Below are 21,684 nucleotides of genomic sequence, written 5' to 3'. Positions count from 1 at the left end.
ATGGTGCCAGGAATGGAACAGCACTCAATGAGCAGATAATGTTATCAAACAGTTTTGGGGCAGCATGCCTTCAAACAATACCAGAATATACATGGCAAGATCAAATTGTTAATACTATCATTCTTGAATAAAGAACAGCAAAGAACAGAAACAATTAATAAAGGTCAAATGAGATGGTTAGGAAATCAACTTAGACATCCACCTTCACCTATGTTCAGTAATCTTGCTCTCTACAAGCAAACTAATAGACACAGAGGAAGAGGAAGACACCAAAATACACCATGATACTTTTGCATTTTGTTAAGGCTTTTGACAGAATAGGGCATGGAAGACTATTGCATAAATTGGAGAATATGAGTTTGGATCACAAAATATTATCATGGATAAGAGAATGGCTGACTGACAGATACTAAAAAGTGGTATATGGGGAACGCGAGTCTGCAAGATTTATTATTTTTTTATATTAATCTTTGTACTGGTTATGTGCAGTACTACCCTTACAACACGTCCAGACTTGATATAGGCCTAAGCCTTTACAAGTGTTTTACCCTATGCCTGTTCTAGTTATCACTGTAGTCATTCTCCGGTGGCAATGCCATGCCACCAGTGTGCCCTGTAGTGCCCTCAAGGAAAGAACTTTTATATCCTTCTGCATAAGCCCAAGCTGCTTTAAGTCTTTATAACTATCTGCACTCCATACGGCATGTAAAGAGATGGTGGCGCTGGTAAACCTCAGTTTCCCAATGCTCCTCCCGTATCTTACTAACTAGATCTTGGTTATTTTTATAATAGGTTACTTTATTATTATAGTTATAGACTAGTGGGCTCCCTGTTCCCACGACCTGGGCATCAACTACCCAAATGTCACCATCTCTTTTAATCACAAAGTCTGGCTTACGCAAACCTGCGGAGGTCCTATAATGTGGTTCCACCACGGTCTCCCAACCTTTGTTTTTAAAGCAGTTGTTCAGAATGGAGACCACAGCATCATGCCTCCGCACACGACCCCATGGGTGTGGAAGCAACACTGGGCTATATAAGACAATGTCTCACTGTAGTGGCAGCCAGCCCTATGGTTTGAGTCGTTACTACCCCATCGAGCTGTGTGGGCAGGGCATTGATCCTTGTCCTGATAAGGTCAATATACTCGAACCCAGGGAGGAGTCTGGTGCCATTCCTTACCCAATCATACTGGGGAGGCACCAGATATGACTATTTTAAAGGAGCACCATCTATAGAACAGTGCAACAGAGATGCCCACCTCTTGTGTTCTGCAGGTGCTGACTTAATTAAGGTATCTTGATAATGGGACCAGCCTTTAGCCTGCCCTAAAGTCTTCTTGTATTAATGGATCAGTCCTGGGTCCACTGTTATTCAATCTGTACATTAATGGCATTGTGAAGAATTAGACAGGTGACACATAGCCATTTGATGATGATGCTAAGATTGGAAGGTAACCAGGAATGTGGCTGATATACAGTACTTGCATAATGATTTGAATAGTCTGGAATTGCAGAAAGCTCAGAATGAATGCCATGAAGAAAAGGGTGAGATTTAGATTTTTCTCTCATAGAGCAGCATGTGATTGGAATGGATTGCCACGTGATGTTGTGTATGCAAGCAGTGTGAATGAATTCAGAAACAAATATGACCGCTGGTGCTTGTAGCATGTGTTCTCCCTCGATAAATCCCTGACACCATGGAAGTCTTTCTTAATAATAATAAGCAAACTTTTTTTTGAAGTGAGGCTCATGAACCATATAACATTTACCATTTGGGACAAAACAGAGCAACTTTGCTCACTTTCATCTAACAGACTATATCTACATGAGCTTTTGTTATATGAATATTTCTGTATATATTTCCCTATTTATAAATGATAAATATGAAGAAAAGGAAAAGAAAATTTCACAAAGAAAGAAGAAAAAAAAGTTGCCCAATTCTTTGGATTTTTTTAAAAAATAAATTTGAAATGATGTTAAAAGCCTTATTTTATTTAACTGAGGGACTTATATTTTAAGTGAGTTAGTGAAAAGAGTTGTGATCTGAAAGACTATATATACGTGTTTAATTACCGAAAAAAACAGACATTGCAAATTTCTGAAAACTCTTAACAAGGCAGTTTTTTTTTTTTTTTTTGTTGTTGTTTTTGAAATTTTTAATTTCATAGTTTTTCATCTTACTGCTGAGATTAATTATTATTTTTTTGAATATATAAAATTAAAACTTAATTTTGAGAAAATCTCTAATGCAGAGGAAATTTTTGCAGTTTCTTTTTTCTAATATTGTGATGGTTAATAATATTAACAATATTTTATCAATATGATTATGCAAAACTGTGTATGAAATGAAGACATATTAACAGAGTAAGTACAATGGGAAAGAAGCATGCAATATGAGAATGAAAATTTTCCAAAAATGACAATGTTTGAAGTAAACATGGAGTAAAAAATGTTTGACAATGTTTGAAAAAACATGGAGTTTTGAAGTAAACATGAAGTAAACATGGTATAATATTATTATTATTGTAACTAGAGCTGAACATTATCAAAATATTTATATGCCATGGTACTTTTAGAACACACTTCATTATAAGTGTCAAGTAGTGCTTATCACTCTATATACATCCCGACACCCATTTATATCAGACTTTTACGATATATTTTAAATATAAAAAAAACAGTTAAATGCATAGAAATTTAATGTAAAATGAAGAATTATATAAAATGAGATATACAAATGAATATATGTACACATGTGATGCATATTTTATGGATGTTTCTGCAATTTATTTTAAATTGTTTTATTGCACACATTTAAATTTGGTGTAAAAATTAGTCTGTATTTCTTATATCCTCACATGTTTGAAAAAACCTCTAATTTGGGCCATGTGCGACGCACCAGCTCTGCAAAGAAACCTAACTTATGTTTAGGATTCTTCTGTATGGCAACAGTACGAGGATCGTCAAGTGGATGTAGAGTGCCAGAAGGACTCATATCTTCAACTTTCTCTGATATCTTACCTAGCTGGGATGAAGCACAAGTGCCATCTGTTGCATCAGGACAAGTAGGACTGTTTACCTGAAGTCCAACTTTGATCTTCTTGGTAAGAGCACCCTCAGGAAAGATAACTTGCACCTGTGGAACTACAGTTGAACTGACCATGCCACCCTCAGAGCCAATAACATGAACTTCCTGCCTCACTCGAGTGATGATTGCAAAATACTGGGGGAAATCAGTCGTCAGGATCCGAGTAATCCGGTTGGTATTAAGATCTTCCAATGCGTTCAATTCTATTAAAATGCAACAAACAAGAAAGGAGTAAAAATTAAAACCTAAAAATCACAACAGAGATTCAACAAATTTATATCTTTATTAAAGAGAAATTACAAGAATTAAAGATGCTATGAAATCATATTCTTGGTTTAAATATTTATCCAAGTGTAAGCAAACAAAGTTTGCACCTCAAGTAACTTCAGGACTCGGCAACTTGTATATCGAAGGTAATGACTTCACATCATATATGCAAAGCACATATCCTTATAGACATGTATAATGCTATGCATTATGGAAAGGATCACTACCCAGTAGGAGCCAGACCCAGAAATGATACCAAGGTTGAAGTAATGCAGAAGTCATATTTCCATATATATATATGAGTAGCCAAATGGTGTCACACCTTATTACTAAAATACTCTGGATTAGAGATAGATGTTGAAAGTTTTTAGAACTTTCAACAGAAATTACAAGAGATATTCAACAACTTAACATTTTTAAATTTCAGAAACTTTTTTTAATTTATTTTTTATGTTGAGCAACACAAGAGTTTGGCTGATCAACCAATAGTACATCAGTATCATGTTCAAAATAGCAAGCTGGGAAGGGAGAAACTTGTTTACATTAAATTTGAAGACCAGGGGGACTTGTTCCACAATATAACAGTAAGAGAAGTGAAAGGAAGGAGGAGGAAAAGATCTGTGAGTTTGGAGTTGTATTGTGAAGGGATGTTGGATGACAGTTGCATGTGTTCCAGTGAATTTAGTACAGAGCAGGGGAATTATTAACTCTGCCATGGGATCCTTAGGGATCTCATGCCAGTCCCAAGCCTGGATAAAGGAGGATGGTTGGTCAGATGAGTGTCGATGCTCTGACCGTAAAGAAAAAACACGACTGTTATCTGATGCCTATACAACTACAACATGCCGGCTTGGGCGTCGCCCAGATAAACAAGGCCCACGATACCAATCGAGTGATCAGGGTTGGATCGAAAAGTGGGATACAGAAAGGAAACAGAAACTAACAGAACTGTTATCAGTAGGAACATGGAATGTGCGGACACTCTGGATGTCAGGAAAATTAGAACTACTTTGTGAGGAAATGAAGAGATATCGGTGGGATATACTAGGATTGGCAGAGATGAGATGGACATCATCTGGAGAGATCAATGGATGCGAAGTAATATGGTCAGGACATGACATCATGCACGAAGCAGGATTTGGCTTCCTTCTCAGCAAAAGAGCTCGAGAGGCACTGTTAGGCTACAAACCAGTAAATGAACGAATCATAGCAGCAAGATTTCAGGCAAAGCCATTCAACATATCAACAGTCCAGATATATGCACGCTCATCTGACAGCACAGATGAGGATATTGACTTATTCTACAAAGATCTGACAGAGACAATAGAAACAATACCAAAGCAAGATGTGTTAATTATTGAAGGAGATTGGAATGCCAAAGTTGGAATAGATAATGATGGTTGGGAAAAAGTCATGGGAAAATATGGTTTCGGAGAAAGAAATGAACGGGGTGAAAAATTGTTAGAATTTGCTGTGGACCACGAGATGATGATCTGTAACACAAGATTTCAACAAAAGGAGTGTAGAAAATGGACGTGGCGATCAAATGATGGGAAAACCAAACACATGATTGATATGATTATGATTAAAAGAAGATGGATAACATCAGTATAGCAATGTCGAACTTTTCAAGGAGCGGATATAGACTCGGACCATAGTTTAGTGATTGCATCAAGATGAAACTGAAAAAGAAATATAAATCCCAACATCAGAATAGAAGAGATACAGCATGAATAAGTGAAGCAGAAATAGGAAGAAGGTACAGAACAGTGTTAGCAGAAAAACTTAAGTGTGGAGAAAGAAAAAAATTCGAATTTAAGAGTGAAAACAGTAATGAAGGCGATACAAATGCAGTTGAAGAAACAGTAACAGAAGAAGAGATCAAGAAGAAATGGATTACACAAGAAACACTGAAGTTAGTACAGGAGAAAAGAATGTTGAAGATAAGAAGGGATACATCAGAACAAATAGAAGAGCAATATAGAAAAAAGTGTAATGAGGTGAAAAAAGCAGTCAGAATGGATAAAATGAAATGGTTAGAAGCCCAATGCAACAATATAGAACAGTACTATGGAGAGCATAAAACAAGGGATGTATACAAAATTATCAGAACCATTAATAGAAAGTGGCAACCAAAACAGACCACAATTAAAGATGAAAAGGGCAAAGTATTGATGAATAAAGAAAAAATTGTACAGTGGTGGACAAGATACTGTAGTGAGTTATATGAAGAAAAACTAGATTCAGATAGCATTGGGAAACTCACTGAAGAATTGAAGCAGATATCACCACAAGGTAATGAGCACGATATGGACATTTTAAGAGGAGAGGCAGAAAAAGCAATAGGACAGCAAAAACACAACAAGAGTCCTGGTAACGATAACATTAGATTAGATTATCTCAGCATGAAGATTTAATGAAATTAAATTAAATCAATTAAATCATTGATTTAATGAAATTAAATTAAATCAATTAAAGCCAGGAATGCAACAGTGAGACGTGGATAATTTGAACTTTTATACAATTTTTAAATAGGGCCATACAAATATGCACAGAAATTGGAAAAAGTAATCACCTGAGAAATTATTATTTTATCATGAACCAAAGGAAGGCTGAAATAACTTGTTTTACTTACTTATTTATAACAAGTTCCAACCTCCTTTGACTATAATCAGTCATACAATCCACAAAAACTCTGGCAGAAAACAGGACATTCAGTAAATCGTCAATACTGTTTCCCATTGTAAACATGGGCAAAAGAGTTAATTTATAGAAAATAATACATTAGAAAAGTTTCTATATTGGTCTTCTACACCAATATAGTCATGTCAATCCACACTTTACACACGCAAAAACTCGGAACAAAAACGGCAACTCATGATAAATGACAATGTTCAACTGGATTGATTGAAATAATAACCAATCACAGCCACTGATTAAAAAGTGTCCTCTCAATGAAGCATTAGTATATTGTGTTTATTTTTAGGAATCAATTAAAGCCAGGAAACAATTAGGGGAGCCTTTAACAGAAATAAATGAAAAAAATATATCGGTGATATTGCTATTTCGTGGATGCGCACCGCACTCCCTCAATATTTGTCCCTGATATATATATATACAGTCATACCCCGAAGTTATTCGGTAGGTGGGACCAACAAAAAGCACGTAAGTCAAATTCGTGTAACTCAGGGTATAATTTTGCATGTAATTTATATATACAAACATACAAAATATTAGTTAATTCGGAACAAAGGTTTACAAAAACACCTACATTTTTTAAAAATATAATCATAATTGTAGTTTTTCGTATATAAAAAAAAAAAAGAAAGTTATTTCGATGTCGATGGTTTCATAAAATCTAAGAGATTCATCTGACGGTATAATTTGTTTTTCTTGTCACGCAAAATTTCTTCATAGCAAGCTAATGATTTTTTTATTCCTTGCCTTGTGTCTACAATTTGTTCCTCATTAGAATCTGTGTCCTCCAAAATCTGTAAACCTTTCTTTTATGATTGTTCTTACTGCGGATTCCTGTAGACCGAACTTCTTTGCTAGCTCACAAATTTTCATTCCGTCTTCAAAATCCTTACTAATATTGAGTTTTGTTTCCAAAGTCAATGTTTTTCTTTTCTTGCTAGCTATTGAAGAATCGGACTTGCTTCCTTTGAATACATTATTATTTTTTATGTGATAAAATTTTTATCAAAACATAACATTAAACAATCGCAAGGTTTGTACACTATAAAAATCGTATATGAATGGAGACCGCGCGAAACATGTCAGTGCTTGTTCACAGCATGTGCGACACTGGCAAATGCGGCCGGCACCGGAAAGATACGAACATATAAGAAACCGCATAACTCCAGATTCACGTATGTCAGGGTAGCGTAAGTCGAGGTATGACTGTGTATATATATATTTATACAGGGTGTTCGGGATAAATTTGACAGTTTCGTAAGGAAAAAGAAAATCTTCTTTGTATCTATTAAATTTAATGAATTGACAAAAAAGCATTACAGGCAGAGTTAATTACAATACTATCAACACGATTTACTCAAAATAACCACCATTAGCATCGATCACAGCTTCAATTCTGCTTCGGAACCTCGAACAAGCTGATGCTACAGTCTCCCTGGGAAGGGCCGCAAAAACTGTTTTAATTTTATCCATTAACTGGGCTTTTGTATTACTGGAAGTGCGATTGGTGTCTTTTTCAACTGCGCCCCATACAAAATAATCCATGGGGTTAAGGTCTGGGGAGTTTGGAGGCCAAACATTTGGACTGGTGAAGTCGTAGAAATTTTCAGACAATCATTTTTGACTTTTCCCAGAGGTGTGGCAAGGGGCCGAATCCTGCTGCCATACATACGGCCTACCATTGGCTACCCTTGTTATCCAGGGCTTGACTACAGTTAGCAACTCCACGAACAAAGCCCGAATTCCAATGCCAGGGTTCTTCAACACCTGTTCCTGCAGATTTGCGAGGAATTCTGCTGTACGAACGCAATCAGATCGTCTGCTAGGGATCTTTCTTCTTGCTACATCCTCGTAGTCACCATTGCAAGTCTCTAGTTCATGCCTGATTGTTTTTACTGTATTCAGGGAGCATTGGGCAGCAGTCGTAATATCCCTATTTTGATGGCGGGCACGAATCATCATGATACAAGTTATTCTCTTCCATGATTCAGGTGGGTTCCAGCTATCCATCCTTTCTGACATCTTGTATACGAATGAAGAAGGGTCCAAACTTTTAAATGAAGAGAAGTGTGTGTTAATACATGTAACTTACGGAAAAATATAATTAATTATAAATATGTCAAATTTATCCCGAACACCCTGTATATATATATATATTTTTTTTTTTCAGTTAGATTAAATGACTAGAAGCTAACAGATAAAAATAGAAATACTATATTTTATTTTAAATAAGCCAGACAACTAGTTTCGTCTTCTTAAAAGACTTCATCGGGTGCAATATGAGAGAAATACAAAGAAACATTGCAAAAGGATATCTGTACAATAAAATGCCAGCGCATTGAAATTTGAAGGCATTCTGCGTATAAGTCCATTGTTTGGGGCGTGCATGTATTTACAATTGCGTCAACGGCAAAGTTAGATAGCAGGCAGTGACATTTTAAGGGTATTTTAAGCTGTTATGAGAGTGGCCTGAAATTTTCTCAGCCTTGACCATAGATGGCAACCCTATTGGCAAGATTTTTTTTTTCTAAGTTGGTACATCTGTCATAAGCATCCATGTGACACTGCGAGTCGTTCTATCAAGGAGTTTGTTTTATACAGCTGTCTGAAGCAAAAGTGCCATCTGTATCCCTTGAAATGGATAAAATTGAGTATCGTGCAGTTATAAAATTCCTCGTAAAATAATGTTTAATGCCAAAAGAAATTCATTAAAAGTTCATAAAAGTTTATGGGCTCGTTTTTGACAATTAAGAAATGGGCTGCCGAGTTTAAACTTGGCCATACCAGCCTTGAAGATGATCCACGTGAAGGACGTCCAAAAAATTTTACATGAAGAATTGCAAATGAAAAAGATTTGCACAAGATGGGTGCCGCTCTTGCTCACAGCAGATCAAAAACGCACTCACATAAAAATCTCTGAACAGTGCTTGGAGCATTTTAACAAGAATAAAACTGATTTTGTGCATCGATTTATTACTATGGATGAGACTTGGATTCACCATTACACACCAGAATCCAAACAGCAATCAAAACAGTGAACAGAAGCTGGTTGTTCAGTGCCAAAGAAGACAAAGTCAGTTCCATCAGCAGAAAAGGTCATGGCATTGGTGTTTTGGGATGCTAAAGGCATTTTGTTTATTAATTATCTTGAAAATGGTAAATCAGTAACGGAGCATATTATTCCAATCTTTTAACCAGACTAGACGAAACAATTCGTGAGCAAAGACTCAGTTTGCAGAAGAAAAAATCATCTTTCATCAGGACAATGCACCTGTCCACAAAGGTGTTTTTGGCAATGGAAAAATTAAGGGATCTGCACTATGAATTGTTGGAACATTCACCCTATTCTCCAGATTTGGCTAACTCTGACTTCTATCTCTGCCCAAAATTAAAACACTTCCTCACTGGTCAACATTTTTCTTCGAATCAACAGGTGATTGCAGCCCTAGAGGAGTATTTTGTAGATTGCTGGAATAAATGAGAGATTATGTTGAAAATAAAAATAATTTTGAAATTATAAATTTGTTTTTTCATTGTTAGGCTGAGAATTTTTCAGACCACCTTCGTATGTTTTTGTTTAGAGGTATTGAATAAGGAATGGAACTTGGGTACAGGAGTTAAAAAGTCTGGATGTTGATTTATTTTTGAGAACGTTAGCTAACTTAGGCGAAACGGAACTGACATATGTAGCCTTTTTTGTTATTTTAAGATTGTGCGCTCTATTAGTTAGAGTTTTAATAATGTCATTGATCGATCCCCTTCCAACTACTAACCGGGCTCAAACATATTATTATTATTACCCGAGACCTCCAGGGAGACAACGGCTCATCGAGGGATGCTGTAAATTACCCAACCCAGCTATCATACCTTCCCTTAAATTAATTTACACCAAATGCACTCAACTACCCCTAAGGGCAAATTATTCCATTCACTCACTGCTCTCTGAGAGAAAAACCTAGATCTTACCCATTTCTTGACTGAGAACAACTTAACTTCCATGGATGCCCCCGTGTTCTCTCCCCGCCTTCCATATAACGAAAAATTTCATCATTTGAAATGGTATAAATCCCCATTCAAAAGTTTATAGATCTCTATCATATCACCCCTTTTCCTCCTGTTAACCAGAGCCTGAGGACAGATTACGAGATCCACATACTTGCAATCTGACCTTATAATCTAAATCCCATAATCCGGATATAATCTTTGTAAATCTTCTTTGCACCCTTTCCACAGCTTCTTTATCCTCTTGAAACCCGGGAGACCAAATCTGCGCACAGTAATCCAAGTGTGGTCTTATCAAAGCCTTACAAAGAGGCAAAATTACTTCCTTATCCTTACATGTCAAGGTTCGCTTCAGCATAGAAATTATCCTCTGAGTTGTATTTGCAAATTTTGCAATGTGACCTATGAACTTTAAATTCTTATCCACCAATACACCAAGATCCCTTACCTCTTCATTTTCTTGTAGCATAACCCCGTTATTTAATATAATATGCTGCTGGTTATAATAATATAATATGCTGCTGGATCTCTAATCACGCCAAAGTGCATAACTTTACACTTACTAACATTAAACTGAGAACCATTTTCGTTTGCCCAGATTTCCAGTCTATTCAAATCATTTTGTAATTGCTGAATATCAGTAGCATCCCTGATTGCTCCGCATCATCAGCAAACAATTGCAAATGTGATGATACACTCTGCTTGAAGTCATTAATGTGTAGATTGAACAATAATGGCCTAAGGACTAAACCCTGAGGTACACCACTGGTTATGTTAAATCTGGTAGATTCACACCCACTGTATACCACTTTTTTGATATCTGTCTGTTAACCATCCCCTAATCCAAGTCAATAGATTATGTTCCAATGCCATATTCTACAGTTTACGAAACAGCCTATCGTGTGGTATCCTATCAAATGCATTAGAAAAATCCAACATTATCATAGTGTATCCATTTTCTTTATCCAACTCGGCCATAACATTGTTAAAAAATATGAGCAAATTGCTAAAACATGACCTTCTTTTAGTACACCCATGCTGTTCCCTGCAGAGCATAGAATGATTGTCTACCCATTTCTGTATGTTCTTACTAACTTCTCTAAAATCTTCACTACCACATCAGAAATATTAATAGGTCGGTAGATAGACACATCAGTTTTTGCACCACCTTTGTGAATGGAACTATATTACATTCCTTCCATTCCTGTGGTATCATTCCTGAGCTGAGACTCAAGTTATACAAATGTGTGAAAGGCCTAGCCAATTCAGCTGAACATTCCTTTAACAAACAGGCAGATATTCCATCTGTCACTATTGACAAATTCTTATCCAGGTTATGCAAAAGCTCTTCAACCTCATTTTCATGAACCTCTAACTCTTCATCCAACATAGCAGTAGCACTGTGCACCACACTACATACACCTGGCTGATATATCTTAGCAAAGTGAGCACTCATTAATTGAACAATCTCCTTAAGTTCCGATACTCATGTACCATCTGCATTCAATAAAGTTATTCTTCCACATTCATTCTTTCTTTTGTTTGCAGCATAATGATAAAATTCTTTTGGATTGCCTTTAGCTTGCTTGGCCAATTTCTTTTCATACTCCGTTTTAGCTTTTCTCACAATACTCGTTACTTTTCTGGCCTGAGTTTCATATATTTCATAACTCCTCTCACTCTTATTCTCACGATACTCTTTCCACATCATCTTCTTCTTGTGGATTTCTAGCTTAATAAGGCTGCACATCCATTTCACAGCCAACCTATTTACTCTTTGAACACTAGGTATACATTTTCTGTAGTGGTTCTTAAAAGGTTGTTGGTATGGTTATGGAGTTCACGAGTTGGATCTCTGTCAAGAACAGAGTAAGTATCTGTTTGTAATAATTGTAACATTTTGTTATTATATTCCTCAGTATCCAGGATGACAATCATCATCATCAAATTCCTGCCATGTACCTTCAAGGGGTGTACAGGATATGACAGTACTACATGAAAAAATTACATCATTACTAACTTCCTATCTACAATTTTCCTCGAAATCAGTCTGTTACTTGTCAAGACTCCAACATTATCAGATCTTATATTTCTATCTTCTAAGGCACTTTGTACTGTATCAATCCAACTATATCTTCGTCTTCCTCTGGGTCGTTTTCCTGCCAACCTGGCAGAGAACACTTGTTTTGCTAATCTTTCCTCTCCCATTCTATTTAAGTGACCATACCACCTGAGATTAGCTCTGCTAATGCATTCCTGGATGCTGACAATGTCAAGTTCTTTCCTAATATCCTCATTTTTAATATGATATTGCTATTGATGCCATCTGTTCACGCCTCTAATCTTTCTCAGGACTCTCATATCTGCGGTCTCTAGTCTTTGGTCAAGTGTTTTACTTCTGACCCAGCTCTCAGATCCATAAGTTAAAACTGGTTTGAACACTGTCTTGTATAGAGCTAATTTAGTGTTCCGACTAATTTCTTTCTTATTCCATATGAATTTATTCAATTGACTTCCCACCATACCAGCTTTGCTGATTCTGTTGTCTATTTCTATATTTAATTTACCATCTTCACTAAAAATCGTGCCTAAATAGCTGAAATGTTTTACTTGTTCCACAGGTTCTCCATACACAACACAGTTGACATTTTCAATGATTCTGCCTATTTTCATTGTCTTTGTCTTTTTATTGCTGACCTTCATACCATATCTATTACAACAGCTATTCAATTTAGTCAGAGAATCTTGCAGACTTGTAGCGGATTTATTTAGAAGTATAACATCATCCGCATAAAGCAAAGAGCTGACATTAACATCTCCAATTTTGATATCAGGTTTAATACTACATTCCTTCATAATGTGATCCATATAGATAATGAATAACAGAGGGGATAATATACATCCTTGTCTCACACCAAATTTAACATTAAACCATCTTCCTGTACTTCTTTCAATTCTAACTCCTGACTTACAACTCAAATAAAGACTAAGTATTGTTTGATATAATGCCCCATTGACAGCATATAACTGCAGCGTATTGAATAGCTTCTCTCTTGGCACCTTGTCATATGCCTTTTCCAAATTGACAAAACTTAAATACAGATCTTTGTTATATTCATATGCTTTCTTGACTATTTGTCGTAAAGTTAAGATCTGATCCTGACAGCCTCTATTTGGCATGAATCCAGTTGTTCTTCACCAAGCTTTTCTTCCACAATTCTCAACCGTTTCTCAAGTATACTTGCATAGATCTTGCCAGGAACACTCAGTAGGGAAATACCTTTGTAATTCTCACATTCAGTTTTATTTCCCTTTTTATATATGGGTACTATGAGAGCTCTACTCCAATCATCAGGAATTCGCCCCTCTGGCCAGGCTTTCTGAACTATGCAGTGCAGCCACTGTAAGACTCTTATACAACCATACTTCAGCATTTCTGGTCGAATATCATCTACTCCTGCTGCCTTTCCACATTTCATGCCTTTGATGGCTTTTTCTACTTCAAGTATGGATATGTATTCCTGACTGCATGCCTGGTCAGTGTTTTTTATCACTGTGCTGTCATCACTGCTTGTTTCATTTAGCAGTTTTTCAAAGTAATTACTCCATACTTCAAGGATATCTTTTTCTCCTGTTTTTATATCACCTTTATCATCTCTAATTCCTTTTACAGCACTCTTTCCTCCATTCCTAAGCTTCTTCAACAACCTCCAGAATATTTTGCCAGCTTCTTGATATTTAATTTCTATATTCTTGCCAAAGTCCTCCCATGACTTTTGTTTAGCTAGTTTTACACACTGTTTAGCTTTCTTACATTTGTCTCTGTATTCTGTAAGCGTAAAAGCTGACTTATTTGCCAGGAACTTTTGATATGCTTTCTTCTTTTCCTTCACTGCCTCTTTAACTTCCTGTGTCCACCAGGGAGTTCTGATTTTTTTATCCTTGCACACAACCTCACCACATGCCTCTCTGGCAGAATCAATCAATGTTTTCTTCAGAGTTTGCCACTGAATCTTCAAGGTTTGATTCCTGTTCTCAAACTCTTTCATTTTTTCTTCAATAATCTTTGTGTATTTTAGTCTACAGTTCACATCTGAGAGCAGCTCAACTTTTATTTGCTTTAAAACTTTCTTAAATGTTATTCTTTTCAATATGAAATTCAATTTTATCCTGCTCAAGACTAAATAGTGATCGCTTCCAGTTTCAAATCCTCTGTACACTCTGGTGTCCTGCACCAGGGAGAAAACATCACTATCAACTATAATATAGTCACTGAGACTTTTCTTATTCCTTGCCTCTTCTCCCTATGTGAATTTGTGCACATATTTTTTGGAACATGGTGTTAGTAATAACTAGTCCATGTCCTGAGCAGAAATCCAACAGGTATTTGCCATTATTATTAGCTTTGCTCTTTTCTCCAAATTTTCCCAAAATATTTTTGTATGTCTCACAATCATTTCCTACTCTGCTATTTAGATCCCCAACAAGGACCAACTTTTCCTTTTTCATTGTGTCAGTTGCTTTTTCTAAAGCCTCAAAAAATTCCTCCACTTCTACCTTAGTAGAACCTTCTGTGGGACCATAGGCACAAATAAGTCTCATTGTCCAGTTCCCCATTCTCATATTTGCCCACATTACTCTACTTGAGAATGACTGCCATTCAAGAAGATTAGCCTCGTATTTTGTGTTGAATACTATGGCTACTCATTCTTTTCCTTGATTGTCATTGCCTGAATATAACATTTTGTATTTATTGCTCAGAAAGATCTCACCACTTTTGGTCTTTTTTGTTTCAGTCACCCCTATTATGTCGATCTGGTACTTATCTAATTCCTCAGCTAGCTCCATTTCTTTGCCATTCAGGCTTCTTACGTTGATAATACTGATCTTTAACTCTGGTGATGTTGAGTTGGGGTTTGTTTTCAGATTTGTTCCAGTAGCTGACTTTTCGCTGTTCGCCCTGGTTCCCTGGCGAAAACAACGGGGACCTTGTTTAACTGGGCGACGCCCCAGCCGGCATGAAATTTTGTCATGTTGTACCATCATTTTTTATTTTGGTTTAACCAATAAGAATACAATTTGGTCGGCTAAATCCCAAATTGCCAGCCCATCCTCGTTCGTTCAGTATCAAAGTATGTCCAATCCTCACCTCGTGGTGCACCCAACAGGGTGCACCACGAGGTGAGGATTGGACATTAGGTCAGAAGCCCTGGTCGGTTCTCTGCATTCCTTTAAAGGCTATGTGGAGGTCTCCTCTCAGTTATACAGCTTTGACCCTTAAGCACCCCAGATGACAATCAGGTTACCTTTATCCAGGTAGAATTATTATCGCTTTGTTTTTTTTTGTAGTTTTTTTACAGCATGATGTTCTGCTGAAGAAATATTGTCTGTAAGGGGTTTTGTATTATTAATTATAAGAATGGATTTCATACGAACAAAATTAGCTTCGAGTAGGAAGGAAAGAGATAGCCTTTTCAATTTTTAAAAGTCACAGCTCCTTTGAAATTCATTTTAGGAACAAAACAAAATTTATTAAGAATATTTCACCATCTCATGAGTGGTGGTAAAAGTATTGGAAAAGTTGGTTAAAGACAAAATTCAAGAATGGGTGGATCATGATATGATACTCTACAGGGGTCAACATGGTTTTGTTAAAGGTAGATCCTGCTTAGCAATCTATTAACTTTTTATAATAGAATGACATCTCAGTTGGACAAAGGAAATGGCTACACAGTGGTACTTCTGGATTGTGATAAGGCTTTTGACAGGATACCCCCACGGAACACTGTTATGCAAATTGGAGCAGATGGGAATGGATACTAAACTAGTGCTATGGATAGGAGAATGGCTCAGGGAGAGATACCAGAAGGTGGTGTATGGAGGTGCAGAGTCCAGGATGAGGCTGGTGACCAGTGGTGTGCCTCAGAGCTCTGTGCTTGGGGCCATTGTTGTTTAATTTGTACATAATTGATACAGGAAATGGCTTGAGAGGAGATATTCAGTTGTTTGCCTGGATATCTCTTACTGTCCTCAGGTCTGGTTGCCTGGATTCCTTGGAGATGAGGAGGTTGCGGAGAGGGTTCAGAGGAGAGTGACTAGGTTGGTGAGTGATGTAAAAAATGCTCTCTACATTGACAGATTGAGAGCTTGTGGATTGTGGTTGATAGGCGGAAAAGAGGGGATATGATAGAAACATTTAAATTACTAAAAGATTTTTATAAGATTGATGCAGGGGAAATGTTTCAGCTGTGTGATAGTGATGGAAGAACAAGAGGTCATCCCAGAAAATTAAAGAAAAGTGTGGTTAGCAAGGGTGTGAGAATGAGGTTTTTCGGCTGGAGGGTGGTGAATGAGTGGAATTCATTGCCTGACTCAGTTGTGAGTTCTTTGTCTGTAAATGAATTCAAGAAGAGATATGATAGATACTGTATTGCTAATTTGGGTCTCCTGCGATGAGTCTACTGACTCCATGGAGATACCCGTAATAATAATAATATTCTTTTCAACATTAGGAAGGTTGTAACTGGATTTCTTAACAATTATTTTTCTTGTTCTTGCTTTAGAGCTTCAAATTTCTTAATTTGATTTTGTTGGTATGTTGAATATTGAATCTTGGAAACTCGTAAGTTGATCATATCTTTAATAAGTTTCCAAGCTTTTCGCAAAAATAAATTTGCTAAGGTAAATTTTGTATCATAAATTCTTTCATTAAGAAGTTTCTTTTTTTGCTCCCTCCTCTGTGAAGAAGAGGATATCAACAAAGAACTTCAGTTTCTTCTTACAACCTTTCAGAAAAATGGTTATTTAAAATAAACAGAAAACTACTATTTAATTTGCCTCCTTGCCAAATTGAAGATAGAAATAACAAAAAGGCTATATATATCAGGTCTGTTTCACCTAAGTTAACTAAAGTTCTCAAAAAAAAAAAAAAATCTAGACTTCTTTCACTCCTCTACCCAAGTTCCATTCATCACTCAGTACATCTAAACAAAACATAACAGTTTAAAATACCCTGGTATTTGCCGCATTTGGTGCAACTGCAAATACCTTATTTTGACAAGAATGAAAAATCCACCATCTAGAACACGTCTAGAAGAATAAAAGAGAGACTTGAACAACAACTGATCAAGATCTCTTTACACTCAAATTGCTTACTGACGAAATCTGCTATTCCCAGTCACCTTTCATTCCATCCACCTCAATTCTGTGGAACCACCCCATGAATCATTAATAAGGACTACAACCTTCAAAAGTTCGAGAAGAACATCAATATGGATAGGGAATGAGGAGCAGATTACTCTGCTCCTCACTCCCTGTCCACATATGGCATTTATTTGCTACAGGCCCTTCTGCCTTTTTGTGTGACAGAGTAATATATAAAAAAAGAAAAGGCATATATTTATGATGAAAAACTCAATAGAATTTAAAAAAAATTGCATACTTAAGTGTTAGAATGTATATACCATACAAAATCATGCAACTACTGAGAGTTCATTTACAATGAATTTTGCTTTTTGATATAGGATTGCTAAGGTATATTAAACAGATAGCTGTTGCTATTTTAAGGATTCTATATGGTCTATGTTGAGAACTGTTTATTGTCATCATAGCCCATACAGGCCAGTGAAATCTAATCATTGCACTAATAAAAGTGCAAAATTTGGGCTTCTGTGCAGAGTTCACGTCCTTCAAATAGTGCAATTTAAAGGACATGAACTCTGCACAGAAGCCTGTATATTCGCCTTTTTTAGTGAAATGATTAGATTTCACTGGCCAGTATGGGCTATGATGAGAATGAACGGTGATGAACAATGATGATAATAAACTGCCAATGCATATCAGATGCTGAAGATTTTCTAAACTTTCGGTTTCTTTCTACACGTAGATAGCTATAAAATAAGGTTGAATCCATGATATTCTCCATTTCAGTATAATAAAACTGTCATTAAATTTTATAGAGAACATTTCTTTAAAAAAAAAAATTAAAAAATAAAAATAAAAATCAGAACAAATATTGCACTTATTTCTTTAAATCATAAAATAAAAATATTAACAGAATTTTTATTTTAAATTGTGAAATATAGAGAATAATTATGGATTTATTAATTAATCAGTATAAACAGCATAAATAATTTGTGAAGCAGAAAATTTGTCAAACAGAATAATATATTTAAAGCTAAAGAAAGAGGAAAAAATAGAAATACAAAAATTATATGTAAAAGAAGCACTGGAGAAAAAACAATTAGTGCAAAAACTAATCAAAGATGGACTACATCGTATAATGAAGGTTTAGTGAAACAAATGAAAATTGCATTTCACAGATATCTATAAGACATAGCAAATACCTAAAAAAGCAAATATGTACAAAGTTATACAAATAAAGCAAACTACGAATTAAGGAAAATTAAACAGAAATACAAGAATAACTACTGCAAAGAATTAGAATCTGATTGTTTAAGGCACATAAAAAAGAAGATGGAGAATAAAACAAATTTGAAAGAAAGAAAAAATTTTAAAAGGAAAATATAAATGAAACAAATGTTAGATTGAGTAAATAGAAAGATTTTCAAAAATTCAACACAGAAAAGAATAAAAATAATATAATTGATTATAATGAAGTTATGAAGGGGATAATGTAAGTTTTGAAGTAACAGAAGAACATTGAAGAAAAAAGATAATGAACAAACCCCCAAAGAAATACAAAACAGAAAATCAGCTAGAATAAATAAAATACATAACGGACCATTAAAATATGAATGGAAATAATTAGCAAAAGGATGATTAAGCAATATTCTAAATGCAATATTTAAAGAAAGAAAATAACAAACGACTGGCAAAACAGCCTAACAATACCAGCAGACAGGTCAAATTCAGAGAACTAGAGAGGAATTAATCTCATTGCACAACATTAAAATTATGCACAAAAATAACTGACATTATAAGAAATAATCTGACTGAATTATCTGATGAGCAACAAGAAAAATAGCTCACCAATAGATGCAATGTTTATATTAAAGGCAATGGTAGAGAAATCATTAGAATAAAATAAATCTATTCACATGTGTTTTATTGATTGAAATAAAACATTTCATAGAATACGGTTAAAAGCCACATTAAAAATAAGAATACCACAACAAATTTCAGAACAAATAACGTGCACGCATACACACACATACAGATATACAATAAATACAGAATAAGAACAGATTGAAAAAATTAAAATAACAGAAGGAATTAAACAAGGCTGGCTCATTAAGTACTACTCTTATTTAATTTATGAATGGGATGAAATAATAAAATGAGTAAACAAAATGGAAAAGTATGGAATATAAATAAAAAATGCAAAACTAAGAATAATTGGATATGCTGATGATCTAATCCTACAAGCAGAAAATTAAGATGCTGACCTACAAAGATTACTAAACACATTCAACAATGTGGCTGGAAAAAAAAAAAAAAGACGATATCAAGGAAAAGCTAAAACCATGACAGTTATAGAAAGTTTTTTTCCCCTTCGTTATACTATAAATAATGATGCCAAGAAATTATATTCTTGGTTTCATCTTTAATCCAAGTGTAAGCAAACAAAGTTCTTGCATGAAGTAACTTCATGACAGGCCTACTTGTATATAGAGGCTATAGACTTCACATCAATTGCCTTATTGCACAGATTTATACATGCCAGTAATGATATGTGAATAATTACTTGCCCAGTTGTGATGTTACTTTATGTGGAAACATTGATTTCTTACATTTGGATTGGATGAATCCAAGAATATAATTTCTTGGATTCATCCAAGAAATTATATTCTTGGATGAATATTTTTTTTGGATGAATATTTAATTTAACCTAAGATGTAAATTACAAATTGAAGGGAAAATAATTCATCAAGATAGTAATATAAAATATTTGGGAACAGAATTAAATAATTTCGGGGTGCTTAAGGGTAAAAGCTGTATAACTGAGAGGAGACCTCCATAAAGCCTTTAAAGGAATGGGGAGAACCGACCAGGGCTTCTGACCTAATGTCCAATCCTCACCTTCTCATGGTGCACCCTGTTGGGTATCTACCTGGATACTACGAACGAGGATGGGCTAGCAATTTGGAATTTAGCCGACCAAATTGTATTCTTATTGGCTTAAACCAATATACAAAATGATGGTACAACATGACAAAATTTCATTCTGGCTGAGGCATCGCCCGGTTAAACAAGGCCCTGTTGTTTTCGCCAGGGAACCAGGGTGAACAGCGAAACGTCAGCTACTGGAACCAATCTGAAAGCACACCCCAACTCAACTTCACCGGAGTTAAAGATTGGTACTATCAACACAAGAAGCCTGAATGGCAAAGAAATGGAGCTAGCTGAAGAATTAGATAAGTACCAGATCGACATAATAGGGGTGACTGAAACAAAGAAGACAAAAACTGGTGGGATCTTTCTGAGCAAAAAATACAAAATGTTATAATAAGAAATGACAATCAAGGAAAAGAAGGAGTAGCCAATAGTATTCAACACAAAATATGAGGCTAATCTTCTTGAATTGCAGGCAGAAGCAGTCTCAAGTAGAGTGATGTGGGCAAATATCAGAATGAGGAATTGGACAATCAGACTTATTTGTGCCTATGGTCCCACAGAAGATTCTACTAAGGTAGAAGTGGAAGAATTTTTTGATGCTTTAGAAAAAGCAACTGACACAATGAAAAAGGAAAAGTTGGTCCTTGTTGGGGATCTAAATAGCAGAGTAGGAAATGATTGTGAGACATACAAAAATATTTTGGGAAAATTTGGAGAAAAGAGCAAAGCTAATAATAATGGCAAATACCTGTTGGATTTCTGCTCAGGACATGGACTGGTTATTACTAACACCATGTTCCAAAATAAAATATGTGCACAAATTCACATAGGGAGAAGAGGCAAGGAATAAGAAAAGTCTCAGTGACTATATTATAGTTGATAGTGATGTTTTCTCAGTGGTGCAGGACACCAGAGTGTACAGAGGATTTGAAACTGGAAGCGATCACTATTTAGTCTTGAGCAGGATAAAATTGAATTTCATATTGAAAAGAATAACATTTAAGAAAGTTTTAAAGCAAATAAAAGTTGAGCTGCTCTCAGATGTGAACTGTAGACTAAAATACACAAAGATTATTGAAGAAAAAATGAAAGAGTTTGAGAACGGGAACCAAACCTTGGAGATTAAGTGGCAAGCCATGAAGAAAACACTGATTTATTCAGCCAGAGAGGCATGAGGTGAGGTTGTCTGCAACGATAGAAAAATCAGAACTCCATGGTGGACACAGGAAGTTAAAGAGGCAGTGAAGGAAAAGAAGAAAGCATATCGAAAGTTTCTGGCAAATAAGTCAGCTTGTGCTCTTCAAGAATACAGAGACAAATGTAAGAAAGCTAAACACTGTGTAAAACCAGCTAAACAAAAGTCATGGGACGACTTTGGCAAAAAAAAAAAAAAAAAAAAAAAAAAAGCTAACACCTTTTTATTCCTGTATACGGGGAGTAGGCGAGGCCATTTAGCCCTATCTAACTTTTGGAGACTGAGTGGGCAGTTCAATCTCCACTGGTACAAATCAGAGATAGATGGCCAAAGCTATCACTAATTAAGCGGTACAG

General features: G+C 35.6%; 1 protein-coding gene across 16 annotated transcripts in view; it reads right to left on the bottom strand.

The window, feature by feature from the left end:
• LOC150095834 (uncharacterized) overlaps window positions 1-21,684 on the bottom strand; it is a 1,527,755-nt gene that overhangs the window by 567,413 nt on the left and 938,658 nt on the right. For all 16 annotated transcript variants that reach the window (XM_090409494.1, XM_090409490.1, XM_090409495.1 and 13 more), the window contains one exon: window positions 3,082-3,293. In XM_090409494.1, coding sequence (XP_090265620.1) covers window positions 3,082-3,293 — 212 coding nt within the window. The remainder of the gene's footprint in view (window positions 1-3,081; window positions 3,294-21,684) is intronic.

The sequence above is a fragment of the Typopeltis vanoorti genome, chromosome 19 (assembly GCF_054136105.1).
Source record: "Typopeltis vanoorti isolate ZY-2024b chromosome 19, IOZ_Tvanoo_1.0, whole genome shotgun sequence".
In the NCBI taxonomy this organism is placed as follows: Eukaryota; Metazoa; Arthropoda; class Arachnida; order Uropygi; family Thelyphonidae; genus Typopeltis; species Typopeltis vanoorti.
Note: the sequence above shows the minus strand (reverse complement) of the source record. Positions and strands in the feature narration are given on the sequence as shown.